The sequence below is a fragment of the Rutidosis leptorrhynchoides genome, chromosome 1, assembly GCF_046630445.1.
Source record: "Rutidosis leptorrhynchoides isolate AG116_Rl617_1_P2 chromosome 1, CSIRO_AGI_Rlap_v1, whole genome shotgun sequence".
Lineage (NCBI taxonomy): Eukaryota > Viridiplantae > Streptophyta > Magnoliopsida > Asterales > Asteraceae > Rutidosis > Rutidosis leptorrhynchoides.
Window position 1 is genome coordinate 347,628,036 of NC_092333.1, and position 14,374 is coordinate 347,642,409.

Genomic DNA, 14,374 nt, shown 5'->3' on the forward strand with positions numbered 1-14,374 from the left:
ATATGTAAATTTACAGATCTTAAATTGAAGAAATGAATCCGAATTTCGAAGTCAAAGTTTCGGAAAAAATTCAAACGAAGTTCCTTATTTATTAGGTCAACAAGTTAAGTTGGGTTACATTAACGCATTTTTTCAAATTTTATGACATACATTAGTATTTTTTTGGATATATAGCCTACATTGAAAAAAAGAAGAAGTATATAGCTAGTGTGCCTTAACCCTTTATTATTATATAAGCAATTATTTTATTATTATTACTATTAAGAAAAGAAAAAAATTTGATTTTAAATAATTTAATTAATAATTAATTATTTATTAATTACTCCGTATTAATGTAATAATTAATAATTAATTTCGATTTCATTTTCATCCCCGTTCCAAAATCCAAAATCCTCCATCTCATTTCTCTTTTTCAAAATTAGGGGAAAATACAAAAAACATCAATCCTTGAAAACGTTCTTCTTTCTTCCCCCAAAACCACTACAACAAAAACAACTTACATCATACTTCGATTGATTCGATTCCTCTGTGTTTGTTAAATCTATTTACATATTGATAGATAGATACACGTATAATTTTATCTATTAATTAATAAAAATGTCGACAGAAGATGAGAAATTATTGAAAGAAGCGAAGAAGTTACCATGGGAAGATCGATTATTACATAAGAACTGGAAGGTTCGTAATGATGCCAACATTGATCTTGCCGCTTTATGTGACTCTATCACCGATCCTAAAGATCCACGTATTCGTGAATTAGGTTAGGGTTTTCATTTATTGTTCTTCTTACTTTATGGTTATTGTAGATCTAAATTCGCTAGGTTTTAAACTCGATCCGTGTAATGTATGTTGAATATTGAGGAATTATATTATATTGATTATTATTGTTTGTTTAATTAGGGCATTTTTTCAAAAAGGCGGTTGCTGATTCAAATGCTCCTGTACAAGATAAGGCTCTTGATGCCCTAATTGCTTACTTAAAAGCCGCTGATTCTGATGCTGGAAGGTTTTTATTTATAAATATATAAATGCAATCTTGAAGTCTTAATTCTGGATGCTAGTTCATTGTATATGTTATTTTTAGTTATATGAATGTATTGCTACAACTAGGGTTTTGCATGGGTGTGGTTTTTCGATTTACTTTAGACAATTGTGCCAACTGCGTCTTAAAGTGCATGATGTATGAAGATGTTAATATGTATCAATGTAGGTACGCGAAGGAAGTTTGCGATTCAGTTGTGGCAAAATGTCTTACGGGGAGGCCAAAGACTGTGGAGAAGGCACAAATCGTGTTTATGCTTTGGGTGGAGTTGGAGGCTGTGGATGTATTTTTGGTACGTTTATTGCAGTTGCAGTTGAATTTGAATTCTTTGAGACTAGACATTTGTTGCAGTTGAATTCTACAATTTTAAGCTTAGTTTAGAGTTTGGTTCTCATTTCTACTCTTAATATCTCAAAGTTCCCATGAGGTTACACATAGTGATAAAAACTTTCTTGGATTTAAATTACGTCCTTAAAACTTTTTTTGTACATCTTTTGGATTACAAAAATTAGGGTGTGTGTCTTGCTAGAGTTCCTATTGTCACTTTATCTACATTCTCACGATTATTTTTTATACGTTATCATTTTTCTTGTTTAATTGTTTGTTGATAGGATGCTATGGAGAAAGCAATCAAGCATAAAGTTGCTAAAGCTGTTGTTCCTGCCATAGATGTCATGTATCAAGCCTTAAGGTTTGCTTTTAAATTATCTTAGGTTTCGATAGTTGGAAGGTCTAATCCTAATTATTTATGTGCCATTTATCTTACTGAAGTTTTTATTATAATAACAGTGAATTTGGTTCAAAGATTATACCGCCAAAGAGAATCTTAAAGATGCTTCCGGAACTTTTTGACCATCAAGATCAAAATGTTCGTGCTTCATCAAAAGGGCTAACACTTGAGCTTTGTCGTTGGATTGGTAGAGACCCTGTTAAGTCCATATTGTTTGAGAAAATGAGGGACACAATGGTATGGTGCTCACTTACTAGTAAACAAAAAACGGTAGTAGGTAAGTTCTATTGAATAATTAATACGTGTTATGTTTTTGTGTTTTACAAGAAAAAAGAGTTGGAGGCTGAGCTTGCCAATGTCATGGGTACTGCCAAGCCTACTCGCAAGATAAGGTTGTGACCACTTTTTATCTTGCTATTCTTGGTTACTAATAGATTATATGAGTAATGAGTAGCTAATGTATGTATTATTAGAGTGATGATGATAGTTTTGATCACATTTTTCAATTCTTGATAGATCTGAGCAAGATAAAGAACCAGAGCAGGAAGTTGAAGCCGAGGTTGCTGGAGCTGGTCCATCTGAAGATTCTGCTGCTGAGAGTATGTGTTTAATGTCATTAGGTTCTTAGAATATACAATTGTAATTTTTTTTAATTTGTACTGATGTGAATTTGTGTTGCAGTTCCACAAGAAATTGATGAATATGAACTTGTTGACCCTGTTGATATCTTAACACCTTTAGAGAAGTCAGGGTTTTGGAATGGAGTAGTGAGTGTTTCTTCTTCTTCTGTAGTTTAGGAAAACTACTTAACCATGTTTACATTTATTATGTTATTAATATGTATATTCATTGATATTTATGGTAATTTGTTATTTCAGAAAGCTACCAAGTGGTCTGAGCGAAAAGAGGCTGTTGCAGAATTGACTAAGCTTGCTTCTACAAAGCGGATTGCTCCTGGAGATTTTACAGAAATATGTCGTACACTTAAGAAGGTATTTATTCATAACTGTTTATATCCACCGAAATCCCTGAATGTTATTTGCTCTTGTGGGACATATGATCCACATTGTGAAATTGTTCCCCGTTGCAGCTTATAACTGATGTAAATATTGCTGTCGGAGTTGAAGCAGTCCAAGCCATTGGCAATCTTGCATCGGGTCTAAGAACTAATTTTTCTGCAAGTGCACGCTTTATTCTGCCCGTTTTGCTTGTAAGTTTACAATCGATCATGTTTACATATATTTATAGAGCTACTAGTGTGGGCTGCTAGCATCTTTTCATATCAAAAAGTTGTTTTTTTAAATAATTGGTAATGGATTGCACCTTTATAATATTATTTTGACATCCCTTTTTAAAATAACAATATTTGTTTTTTAATAGGAAAAACTGAAAGAGAAAAAGCCTACTATGACCGAAGCACTCACTAATACTCTCCAAGCAATCCACAAGGCTGGATGTGTGACTCTTGCAGATATTGTTGAAGGTAGGGGCAGTTTATGGTTCAGTATTATTTCTTTCTTTATTAATAATTAGTAAGAAATATTTTGTGTATTGGCTAGTTCATTGAAAAAATATATTAATCACTTTTTCATAAGAGATCTATACTATATTCAAAATATTTGTCATTATGGTCACTGGTGCATTTGCATGTGGACATAGGTGAGATTGAATGGTTGTTTTTATATGTAGTTTTATCGATTGTTCTTGTCATCTTGCTCTTTATTATGATTCTATCAGTGCTCTAATATGATTCACCTAAATAAATTCACTACAGATGTCAAAGCAGCTGTCAAAAATAAAGTTCCGCTTGTGCGTTCACTGACTTTGAATTGGATAACACACTGCATTGAGACAAGCAACAAGGCTATCATTCTTAAAGTGCACAAGGAATACGTCCCGATTTGCATGGAGGTTAGTGAACTGTCCACCGTTCTGATATAAATTCTTGAACAGTTTATTTGACCTTGATTCATTACACGTAACTTGCTACCAAATCTTTAAACTTGAGTTTTATAAATAGTATCTTCCATGTGATGGTGTCTCATCAAGTTCATACATTTAACTCTGGTCTAATAAGTTATAAATTTTAATATATTTTATGTTCTATCCAAGCAAAGGATTTGGTGTGATAATTTCTCTCTAAAAGCACAGTTTTTTTTTTTATCCTTCATTTTTGTTTACCTCTTGGGGGTGATATTCTTAGTCAACCTACATTGCTGGTATATCTTCTTATGAATGGCACATCTTGTTTTTAATCGAATTTGTTTGTTTTTTTTTTCTGTAGTGTCTCAATGACGGGACTCCTGATGTCAGAGATGCTGCATTTTCAGTATTAGCTGCAATAGCTAAAGTATACTCCCGTTTTCTTTTCTTAAAATGATCAGTAGAAGCGGCGTTGTTATTTTTTCACACATAAATTGTCTGCTTTTGCTTAAAATTGCCTAATTCATCTGTTTTCTGTTTTGAAGTCGGTTGGCATGAGGCCATTGGAAAAATCATTGGAGAAACTTGATGATGTCAGGCAAAAAAAGCTATCAGAAATGATTGGTGTTTCTGGAGGTGGTGCTCCAACCGTTGGAGGCTCAGGTTTATGGATGCTTATGTTTCTTACATATTATAACATAAATTAATTACTCTTGTGCTTGTAAGACTTACTCATTGATTTTGCAGTTGTCCCATCTTCAGGTGCAACTGGATCATCTGCAGAGGTGTGTTACTTTTCACCTTAATTTGTGTACTATATATCACTATCATAAATCATTTTAGATATTGGCAATGTAGCTGCCATTTATATGTATTTGCGATAAATAGAATACAGTTTTGTTAAGAGTAGTGTGAATAACGTGATATATTTGCAGCCTTCCGATGGAGGCTTTGGTAAGAGGTCAGCTGCAAGCATGCTGAGTGGGAAGAGACCTGTTCCTGCTGCTGTGAGTTTAAACCTATATTTTGTCTCATGTTTTTTGATATTTTGTCAGCCTTCATTGTCTTGATTAAGATTATTGACTTGTTTTTTGGGCCTTTTAAGCCTGCTGCTAAGAAGGCTGGTACTGCGAAGGCGGCCGTTGGCAAAAAAGCGGATGGGCCAAGTCAAACTAAAAAAGTCGAACCTGAAGATGTTGAGGTTAGTTAATTCACAACATACAAATAGGTACTACGTATATGTAAGTACATACATACATATATCGTCGCTTTGCATTATGTCTGTTTCTTAAATATCATGATTTGCTTGCAGCCTTCTGAGATGACCCTTGAAGAGATTGAAAGCAGATTAGGATCTCTCATTCAAGAAGAGACAATCACCCAGTTGAAGAGTGCTGCATGGAAAGAAAGACTTGAAGGTCTTTTTTTTTTTCACAACTATATTTTTAAAAATAAAAATGAAACATGGATGATGCATGCTAATTATATATGTTCTATCTATTTTAAGTTGTCATTGCTAAGGGAATATACTTAACTTATTAGTAATAATAGAAAGTTGATTTAAATACGAATTCCATGTTTACTTCTTGTTTTGACACACACACATATATTTGTGATCTTTTTTGTGTAGCAATAACTTCATTTAAAGGACAAGTTGAAGCTCTCCAAGAACTTGACCCATCGGTTGAGATTTTAATCCGACTACTCTGTGCTGTTCCTGGTTGGAGTGAAAAAAACGTGCAAGTCCAGCAACAAGTCATTGAAGTTGTCAATCATATAGCTTCTACCGCATCAAAGTTTCCGAAAAAATGTGTTGTACTCTGCATAGGAGGTAAAAGAATGACAGATTGCGATTATTAGACAGTAGTGATACATAGTCTTAGAATCATATTGAAACTGTACTTACATTAACATAGCCTTCTTTTAAGGGAACAGGGTCTTGTGAGTTGTGAGTATGTTTTATGTCTGAGTTGTATTTGGTTTCTTTTTTTTTTTTTTTGGCACAATGGCAGGTATCTGTGAAAGGGTGGCTGATATTAAGACCCGTGCTCAAGCTATGAAATGCTTAACCACTTTCTCTGAGGCAGTGGGACCAGGTTTTATTTTTGAAAGAGTACGTGTAGTCAAATGTCCTTTAATACATTCTTTGATCTCAATAATCTCTCTCTCTCTCTCTCTCTCTCTCTCTCTCTCTCTCTCTCTCTCTCTCTCTTCCCCCCCCCCCCCCCCCCACCCCCCCACCCCCACCCTCCCCCCCCCCCCCCCCCCCCCCCACCCCCCCACAACCCACCCAATCCCCCTCTTTTAATCTCCAAATTGTTTCTCTTGATTTTGTAGATGTCTAAGATCATGAAAGAGCACAAGAATCCTAAAGTTCTTAGTGAAGGCCTATTGTGGATGGTTTCTGCAGTTGAGGACTTTGGTGTAACACATCTGAAGTTGAAGGATGTAATTGATTTCTGCAAAGATACTGGTTTACAATCAAGTGCTGCTGCTACTAGAAACGCTACCATTAAACTTATTGGTGCTTTGCACAAATTTGTTGGTCCCGATATCAAAGCGTTCTTGTCAGATGTCAAGCCTGCTCTTCTTAGTGCAGTAGAGGCCGAATGTGAAAAAAATCCTTTCGAGGTATGCTTGTGTTTCCTGCTTCTGAGTTCTGAGTTCTTCTAATTGTTATTTAGTTATTTATCATTCTATTTTTAATTGCAGGGGGCAGCTGCTGCGCCCAAAAAGACCGTCAAGGTCTCAGATTCTTTGTCCTCAGTGTCTGGTGGTGGCCTCGATAGCCTTCCACGTGAAGACATTAGTGGAAAGATAACACCAACCCTTTTGAAAGGATTGGAGAGTTCTGACTGGAAGGTAATGCTTTTACTCACCAATTTAAGTTATAACTGAAATGAAAATTGAAAAATCCACATATAAATCATTCTTGAATATCTATGAAATGGATGTTGATTGTTCTCAGGTCCGTTTAGAATCTATTGAAGCAGTAAACAAAATAGTGGAAGAAGCGAACAAGCGTATTCAGCCTACTGGAACTGGTAATGAATTGAATTTGTGTGTTTTATATGAAAAATTATAAAACTACTATTTTTTTTAACGTGAATTGTACCTTCTATTCAGTTGAATTGTTTGGGGCTCTTAGAGGTCGGCTATATGACAGCAACAAAAATTTAATCATGGCTACTCTGTCTTGTATCGGCGGTCTTGCGTCTGCTATGGGACCTGCAATAGAAAAGTCAAGCAAGGTCCATTAGATACACCTGTCTTCATTTATAAATATGTCAATCTTCTTAAATGAACATAATATAATATGCTATAATCTTCCTTGCAGGGAATATTGTCAGATGTTGTGAAATGCCTCGGTGACAACAAAAAGAACATGAGAGAATCTTCCTTGGCTACTTTGGATTCATGGGTTGCTGTTACCCACCTTGATAAGATGGTCAGTGTCCTGTATAGTTTTCTCATTTGAATGGTTCTTGTTGTACTTATCATTTATGCTTATTGACAGGATTAAACTATAGATTCACTTAATTATAATTAGTATCATCACCCACAGTTGTATCTTATCTTATTGTAAGTCTAATAATAAGGAAGGGAAAGTATTTGATTAAATCCCCTATTCACATCTATGTCATTCACTATTTATACGCGACCTAAATATATCCATTTTTTCCCTACAACACTAATTAATTTGAATGCATTGATCTTTTATAGATACCATATATTACTGCTTCTTTGACGGATGCTAAACTTGGCGCGGAAGGACGCAAGGACCTTTTTGATTGGCTGTCTAAACAGCTTACAGGCTTGACACAGTATCCTGATGCTATTCAACTACTGAGACCGGTTGCTGTTGCTATGACGGTATAATATATATAAAATGTTATATATGTATTTTTTATTTTGTTGTTCAATTATCAATTCATACTGATGGAATCTGTTTGTCATCAGGATAAGTCAGCAGATGTTCGTAAAGCAGCAGAAGTATTCTTCGGAGATATTGTTAGAGTCTGTGGGCCTGAAATGGTGTGTAACTGCACATATTTGTTTTTTGTAATTCATATTTCTGTAATGTTTTTTTTAAGTGATGTTCTTGTTCCCTCTAGGTCATGAAGAATGTAAGAGATATTCAAGGACCTGCTTTGACTATTGTTCTTGAACGATTGAAGTCACATGGTCCATTTCCAGATGTATATGACACCAACAAAACAGTAGCAACAGGGCAAACAGTAAAAACAAGTGCAAAGGTTGGGAAGTCTAATGGATATGGAGCAAAACATGGAAGCAGATCTGTATCTACGGTATGTTACCTATCTAATGTACCTTGTTTTTAAAATATGTGGAATAGATATTAAGTTATTGTTTCAATTTTGGGTTGAAGAGAGGAGTTTCAGCGAAGAGCTCAAAACCAGAGTCTATAATGTCTGTTCAAGATATAAACATCCAGTCACAAGCTTTATTGCATGTCAAAGACTCTAACAAGGTATTATGTTATTTGGTAAATTGAAAACGAATATAAGTATGCATGATGCATCTTATATATATATATATTCTTTTTTTTCAGGATGAGCGGGAGAGAATTGTGGTGCGTAGGTTTAAATTTGAAGAGTTGCGAGTGGAGCAGATCCAAGAGCTTGAGGTTGTTATATATCTTAAACTAGCTTAATGACTTTGTTATTGGTTTTTTTTTTTTTTTTTTTTTTTTTTTTTGAAAATATAAACCTCAAATACTAATAAAATTTCTTAAAACAGCATGAGATTATGAAGTACTTCAGGGAGGATTTGCACAGGAAGCTTTTGAGCACCGATTTTAAAAAGCAAGTTGATGGGATCGATATGCTTCAGAGGGCACTTCCAACAATTGTCAAGGAAATAATTGAAGTTCTAGATATACTATTGAAGTGGTTTGTTTTGCGATTCTGTGAATCCAACACATCTTGTCTACTAAAGGTTAATCTATTCATTTGTCTCTCTTAATATCAGTCACATTTTATATTTTTCTTTGGCTTTTTTGTGTATGAAACTTATATTTTTTCTTTTGAAATATGATATAGGTGCTGGAGTTTCTTCCAGAGCTCTTTGACAATTTAAGAAATGAAAACTATACCATGAATGAACCTGAAGCTTCCATTTTTCTTCCGTGCTTGGTTGAGAAGGTAACTTTGGCCCTAGATTTGTTAAAATATGTATTTTGTATTCGATGTCGCTGTTCTCTCTTATAGAAATTTAATGGAATCTCGTTTTTTTCTCTTCATATTCACGCAGACTGGTCACAACATGGAGAAGTTGCGAGAAAAACTGCGAGAACTAATGAAGCTGATTATACATAGCTACTCTGCTGCAAAAACCCTCCCTTATATTTTGGAAGGTCTACGTTCTAGAAATAACAGGACGAGAATCGAGTGTGCTGATCTTGTTGGATTTTTGCTTGACAATCATGGGTCTGAGGTACATGGTCCCACATTTCATGTTTGACTTTTACAGTTGAAGGATGCTCATGTCTTTCGTCGCCTTTTTGCAGATAAGTGGACAGTTAAAATCCTTGCAAATTGTTGCGAGTTTAACAGGAGAACGAGATGGTGAACTTAGGAAGGCTGCTTTAAATTGTCTAGCAACTGGTTATAAGATATTTGGTGAGTTACATTTCAAAATGTTTCTGACTCTATATCATCCAAACACCATTTTTGAATTTGCATATTAGATGGGAATAATAAACTGTACAAATGCTTGATTGAAATTTGTGATTAAAGGTGATGACATCTGGAGATATCTTGGGAAGCTAACTGAAGCACAAAGAAGCATGATAGATGATAGATTTAAGTGGAAGGTATATCCATATGTATTATTTTTGTCTTTCGTTTGAACTATTTGGGGAATAAGCTGAAAATCGGTTGCTTTTAGTACGTGTGACATGTAAAAGCAATATTGTTTCTGAGTTTCTTTTGGTTTATTAATTATCAACATCTTAAGTTGGTCTTCCTACTTTTCTCAGGCTCGAGAAATGGAGAAACGTAAGGAGGGGAAGCCAGGTGAAGCAAGAGCCGCTTTAAGACGCTCTGTGAGGGAAAATGGGTAAGAAATAGCTTTATCTGAGAAATACTAGTCTGAGTATATTGATGGATAAAAACCGAAATTAAAATTTTAGTTTTAGATTTCTTTTATTAGATTGTGTACATTAACCAGTCTGTAGTTTATAAAGCATAAAACACAATATGTAGATTGAATTTTAAACTACTACTTCATGGTAACTCACCCTGCATGTAACAGACCTAGAAGAAAGAAAACAACTATGGACCCTGTGCAATTTCAAACAGGGAATATACTGTTGTAGATCTTTGTAGTATTTATGCATCTTACCGTTTTACAGCGCTGACATTGCTGAGCAAAGTGGTGAAGTTTCAAGATCCATATCTGGACCAGTTATTAGCAGGTTTATTGATGCATCTGTTATTCATTTATTTCATATATATATTTTTTCATCCGAAAGAAATTTGGCTTTATTATATATTTGGTCTGAATTTGCGGTTTCAGGGAAATTTATACTCCTCCGGAGGCTCAAATGGAAAGACATCTAATGGCACGGCCATCTGGAGGCGTAATTGGCCCTACAAATTGGAATGAAGCTCTAGATATCATTACATATGGTTCTCCTGAGCAGGTGTTGATTAATTCTGTCTACATTTCAGTTTTTTTTTTTCCTATCTTTTTTGATGTTGGAGTTTTTGTAATTATTTACTATCAATGGCTCATGACAAAAATGCACAATGCAGTTATATGTAAAACTGTTTATTGAAGAAACTTTATACTAAATATATAAGTTGTTTACTTGCAGTCTGTTGAAGGTATGAAAGTCGTGTGCCACGAACTGGCAGCTGCCACCAGTGACCCAGAAGGCAGTTTAATGGATGATCTAATTAAAGATGCTGACAAACTTGTTTCTTGTTTATCTGCTAAAGTAATTGTGGCTCCCTTATATTTGATTTTTTTCTCTTGCACACTTTGCCACTCGATTAATTAGGTTTCTTTCTTTAATCTACCAGGTTGCAAAGACTTTTGACTTTAGCTTAATGGGTGCGTCGTCAAGGTCCTGTAAATATGTTCTCAACACGCTCATGCAGGTGATTTCTCATATTATGTTTAGATGTTTTTAACATTAAAGCATAGCTGATTGATTAAGTAGAGTATCTAATGTTGCAAGCTTGAGCCTTTTTGCAGACATTTCAGAATAAACGGCTGGCACATTCTGTCAATCAGACAACACTTGATAATCTGATTACAGAGCTTTTGCTCTGGCTTTTAGATGAAAGGGTTCCAAGGATGGATGATGGCAGTCAGCTTCTGAAAGCATTAAATGTTTTAATGCTTAAGATATTGGTGATTCTTGACCCTTAAACCTAAACTAACATGTTTTGTTGTTTATTGAATTGATTTATAATTATAATATATTTTGGTAATGTAGGATAATGCAGAGAGGACGTCATCATTTGTTGTATTGATCAATCTCTTAAAACCACTGGACCCATCTAGATGGCCGTCTCCTCCATCAAATGAATCTTTTGCTACAAGAAACATGAAGTTCTCTGATTTGGTCGTCAAATGTTTGATCAAACTTACAAAGGTAAGTTTAATAGGTTTAGAGGTAACAACTTGCATGAGTTTGATCAGAACACTTTTTATACATGCACCTTCTTGAATTTATATTTTTATGCAGGTTCTTCAAAGTACCATATATGAGGTTGACCTTGACCGCATTCTCCAAAGCATTCATATATATTTGCAAGAACTTGGGATGGAAGAAATCAGGAGGAGGTTCGTATTAACAAGTGATATTTTATTTATACGCTAATTGTTACGACGCTTCTAATCTTGCGTTTCACCATTGTTTATCTGCAACTTTTAATCACATTTAGAGCTGGAGCTGATGACAAGCCCTTGCGCATGGTCAAAACTGTTCTTCATGAGCTTGTAAAGCTTCGGGGTACTGCAATAAAAGGCCATCTTTCCATGGTTCCAATCGACATTGAGCCCCAGCCTATAATACTTGCTTACATTGATCTCAATCTTCAGGTATATTCTGTTGTATTAACTTAATATATATAATAATATGATATTGATACGTGGTGTAAGTTGTCATTGATACATATATATGTTTTCTTATTGGAACTATCAGACGTTGGCTGCTGCAAGAATGTTGACGCCAGCTGGGCCTGTTGGTCAAAGTCATTGGAGTGATTCTATGGCTAATAATCCGATGCCTGCTACACATTCTGCAGATGCCCAGTTAAAGGTCCGTTCCTCTCCTATTATATACAGTATTTTTTGTACCAAAGTTTATATAATTTTATATTTAGGTTATTAAGATTATTTTATCTCAAGTAAACATCATTCTCCTCGGGGGTAAAACATAAGAAAGGATGACCTATCCACAAGTAAATGTTTGATATTTGCATTTATTATACACACACTGATATTAGTCTAAATTGTGGGTTCACAGCAAGAGTTGGCTGCAATCTTCAAGAAAATTGGAGACAAACAAACATGCAGTATTGGTCTATATGAGCTATACCGAATAACACAGTTGTATCCCAAGGTTATAATTCGTTTTCTCTGTTTCATATTATTGTGGTAAGTGTGTAGTCAACTTATGTGACTAAGCTATAAATCATATCAGGTTGACATATTTTCGCAACTTCAAAATGCAAGTGAAGCTTTTCGAACTTACATTAGAGAAGGCTTAGCCCAGGTTTGTTTAACCTCCTTATTATATATATGTTATATGTGATTATTATTATTATTATTATATGTCCATGGTTTTCTCCACCTTATCTGCGTTCGTTTGCTTTGTATACCAGATGGAAAAGAATTCAGCAGCTGGCAGAACTCCATCGAGCGTGCCTATGCCGACACCTCCACCATCTGCTTTAAATCTTCCGTCTCCAAAATTTGCGTCTCTATCACCTGTAAATACAAATTCTTTAAATGATGCCAAGTCTGTTAATCCTAAAAACGAGCCTACAAATTTCAGCCTACCACCGTCATACACTGATCACGACATCTCTGGAAATGTTATGTCTTCAAGAGGTCCAATACCCGCTCAATCAGAAGATCAAAGGAATGATAGATTCCCATCAGGAGGTATATAGAAGTGTCTGTTCATGCTATACACAATTTTCTACAGTTTCATATTATATTAATCTTTTTGATTTGTTGGTTGCAGTTAGTAGTGGGACTCTAGACGCAATAAGAGAAAGGATGAAGAGCATTCAGTTAGCTTCTGCTGGAAACCCCGAACCTGTAAACCGGCCAATGATGCACGTGAATAATGGTAGTAACGAAGATTACGAATCTAGTAATCCAACAGATGAAGTAAGTAATCCAACAGCCAATGTCAATCCAAATCCCCATCCCGTACATAGTGGCGTCCTTCCTATGGATGAAAAGGCGTTATCTGGTCTTCAAGCACGCATGGAGAGGCTAAAAAGTGGATCAATGGACCCTCTTTAAAATTTGAAATGCATAACTTTTAGGGCTTTGGTGTATGTGTTTAGACGTTTGAGCCATCATCATCGTAGGTCCAATCCAAATACGGTATCTTTGGCTGGCTGTTCTGCGGTTTAAAGTTACATACTTCTCGTCACACTTGGGGGGGTTGATATAGAAAGGTGGCTGTATTTTTAATTTTTTTATGGCGTGTGCAAATTTATTATTGAAGCATTCATATGCACTATGCAGTGCTCATATGCCTTTGTAGTGTTTATTATTAAGAAACGTAGCACGATTGGTTCTTTCTTTTGCCAGTAGGTTACTGAGTCTTGCTAGCCTCTCAAGTTTGTTAAATTTTTATTACTCAACATGTATGACTAGATTTTTTCATGTGTGAATGACTCTCGGTAAATAATAAGTCTTGCATCTATCAAACATACGCTCTTTATTATTGTTATTGTCTTTATAAAGCAACATGCTAATTAAATAAGGCAAATAATATAACAGTCATGATTATAGAGATTAAAAGTAAGAGAATTGAACACTGACATAAACTACTTCTATCATAAACTACTACTATCATAAAGGTGCTGATAATGACTATGATGATCAACTCTTTTGTTGTATTGTCTATTTTTTGCTATTTAGTGTACTTGTTATATATGTGTTAAATAGGTTATCCGTTAGCTTGTAAATTATGTATATAATCGTAGTTATCTACATTCCATCCTTTTGGTTGGAATTTTGATTTAAGTTTGTGTTTTATTGCCGCTTGTATTGGTTAGGTTTTCGATTTCCTCTTATATTGGTTGTACTTATTAATCTTCATATTCGTTCAATATTATTACTCCCTCGTCCCATCTAAAGTGTCCACATTACTATTTTGGGACGTCTCACTTGAAGTGTCCACTTTGTTTTTTGACCAATCAGAAGAGGTTATTCTGGAGAGAGAAAGCTTTTGATTGGTGGAGAATAAATTTAGTGGAATTTCCTAAAAATGTGCAAAAAAGTAAGTGAACACTTGTAGCGGGACGAAGGGAGTAAATTTTTTTGCAAAAAAATGAACAGTTTTTTTTTTTTTTTTTTTTTTTGACAGCGATTGGGATCACTCGAGGGGACTAAACCACTCGTTGCGATCATCTCCCGTTTCGACTATACCGATGCAACGATAATAACACCGCCTTCAT

The 14,374-nt window shown here is 35.0% G+C and overlaps 1 protein-coding gene across 1 annotated transcript; it reads left to right on the top strand.

The window, feature by feature from the left end:
* Positions 1-430: 430 nt before the first annotated feature.
* On the top strand, positions 431-13,618 carry LOC139886560 (protein MOR1). The gene is made up of 49 exons (XM_071870402.1): positions 431-760; positions 901-1,006; positions 1,211-1,334; positions 1,654-1,733; positions 1,832-2,009; positions 2,100-2,164; positions 2,289-2,371; positions 2,454-2,539; positions 2,651-2,764; positions 2,863-2,982; positions 3,153-3,255; positions 3,547-3,683; positions 4,057-4,122; positions 4,241-4,358; positions 4,443-4,480; positions 4,631-4,702; positions 4,801-4,896; positions 5,008-5,113; positions 5,326-5,526; positions 5,708-5,808; positions 6,033-6,326; positions 6,408-6,557; positions 6,664-6,739; positions 6,822-6,946; positions 7,033-7,143; positions 7,419-7,568; positions 7,656-7,730; positions 7,811-8,005; positions 8,086-8,187; positions 8,269-8,343; positions 8,457-8,654; positions 8,759-8,860; positions 8,970-9,152; positions 9,226-9,337; positions 9,455-9,531; positions 9,697-9,776; positions 10,072-10,134; positions 10,236-10,362; positions 10,537-10,659; positions 10,745-10,822; positions 10,920-11,078; positions 11,164-11,322; positions 11,416-11,513; positions 11,615-11,771; positions 11,875-11,991; positions 12,199-12,294; positions 12,376-12,447; positions 12,557-12,839; positions 12,922-13,618. The coding sequence occupies exons 1-49, from the start codon at positions 598-600 to the stop codon at positions 13,206-13,208; spliced, it is 6,081 nt and encodes a 2,026-aa protein (XP_071726503.1). The 5' UTR covers positions 431-597; the 3' UTR covers positions 13,209-13,618.
* The last annotated feature ends 756 nt before the right edge of the window (positions 13,619-14,374 follow it).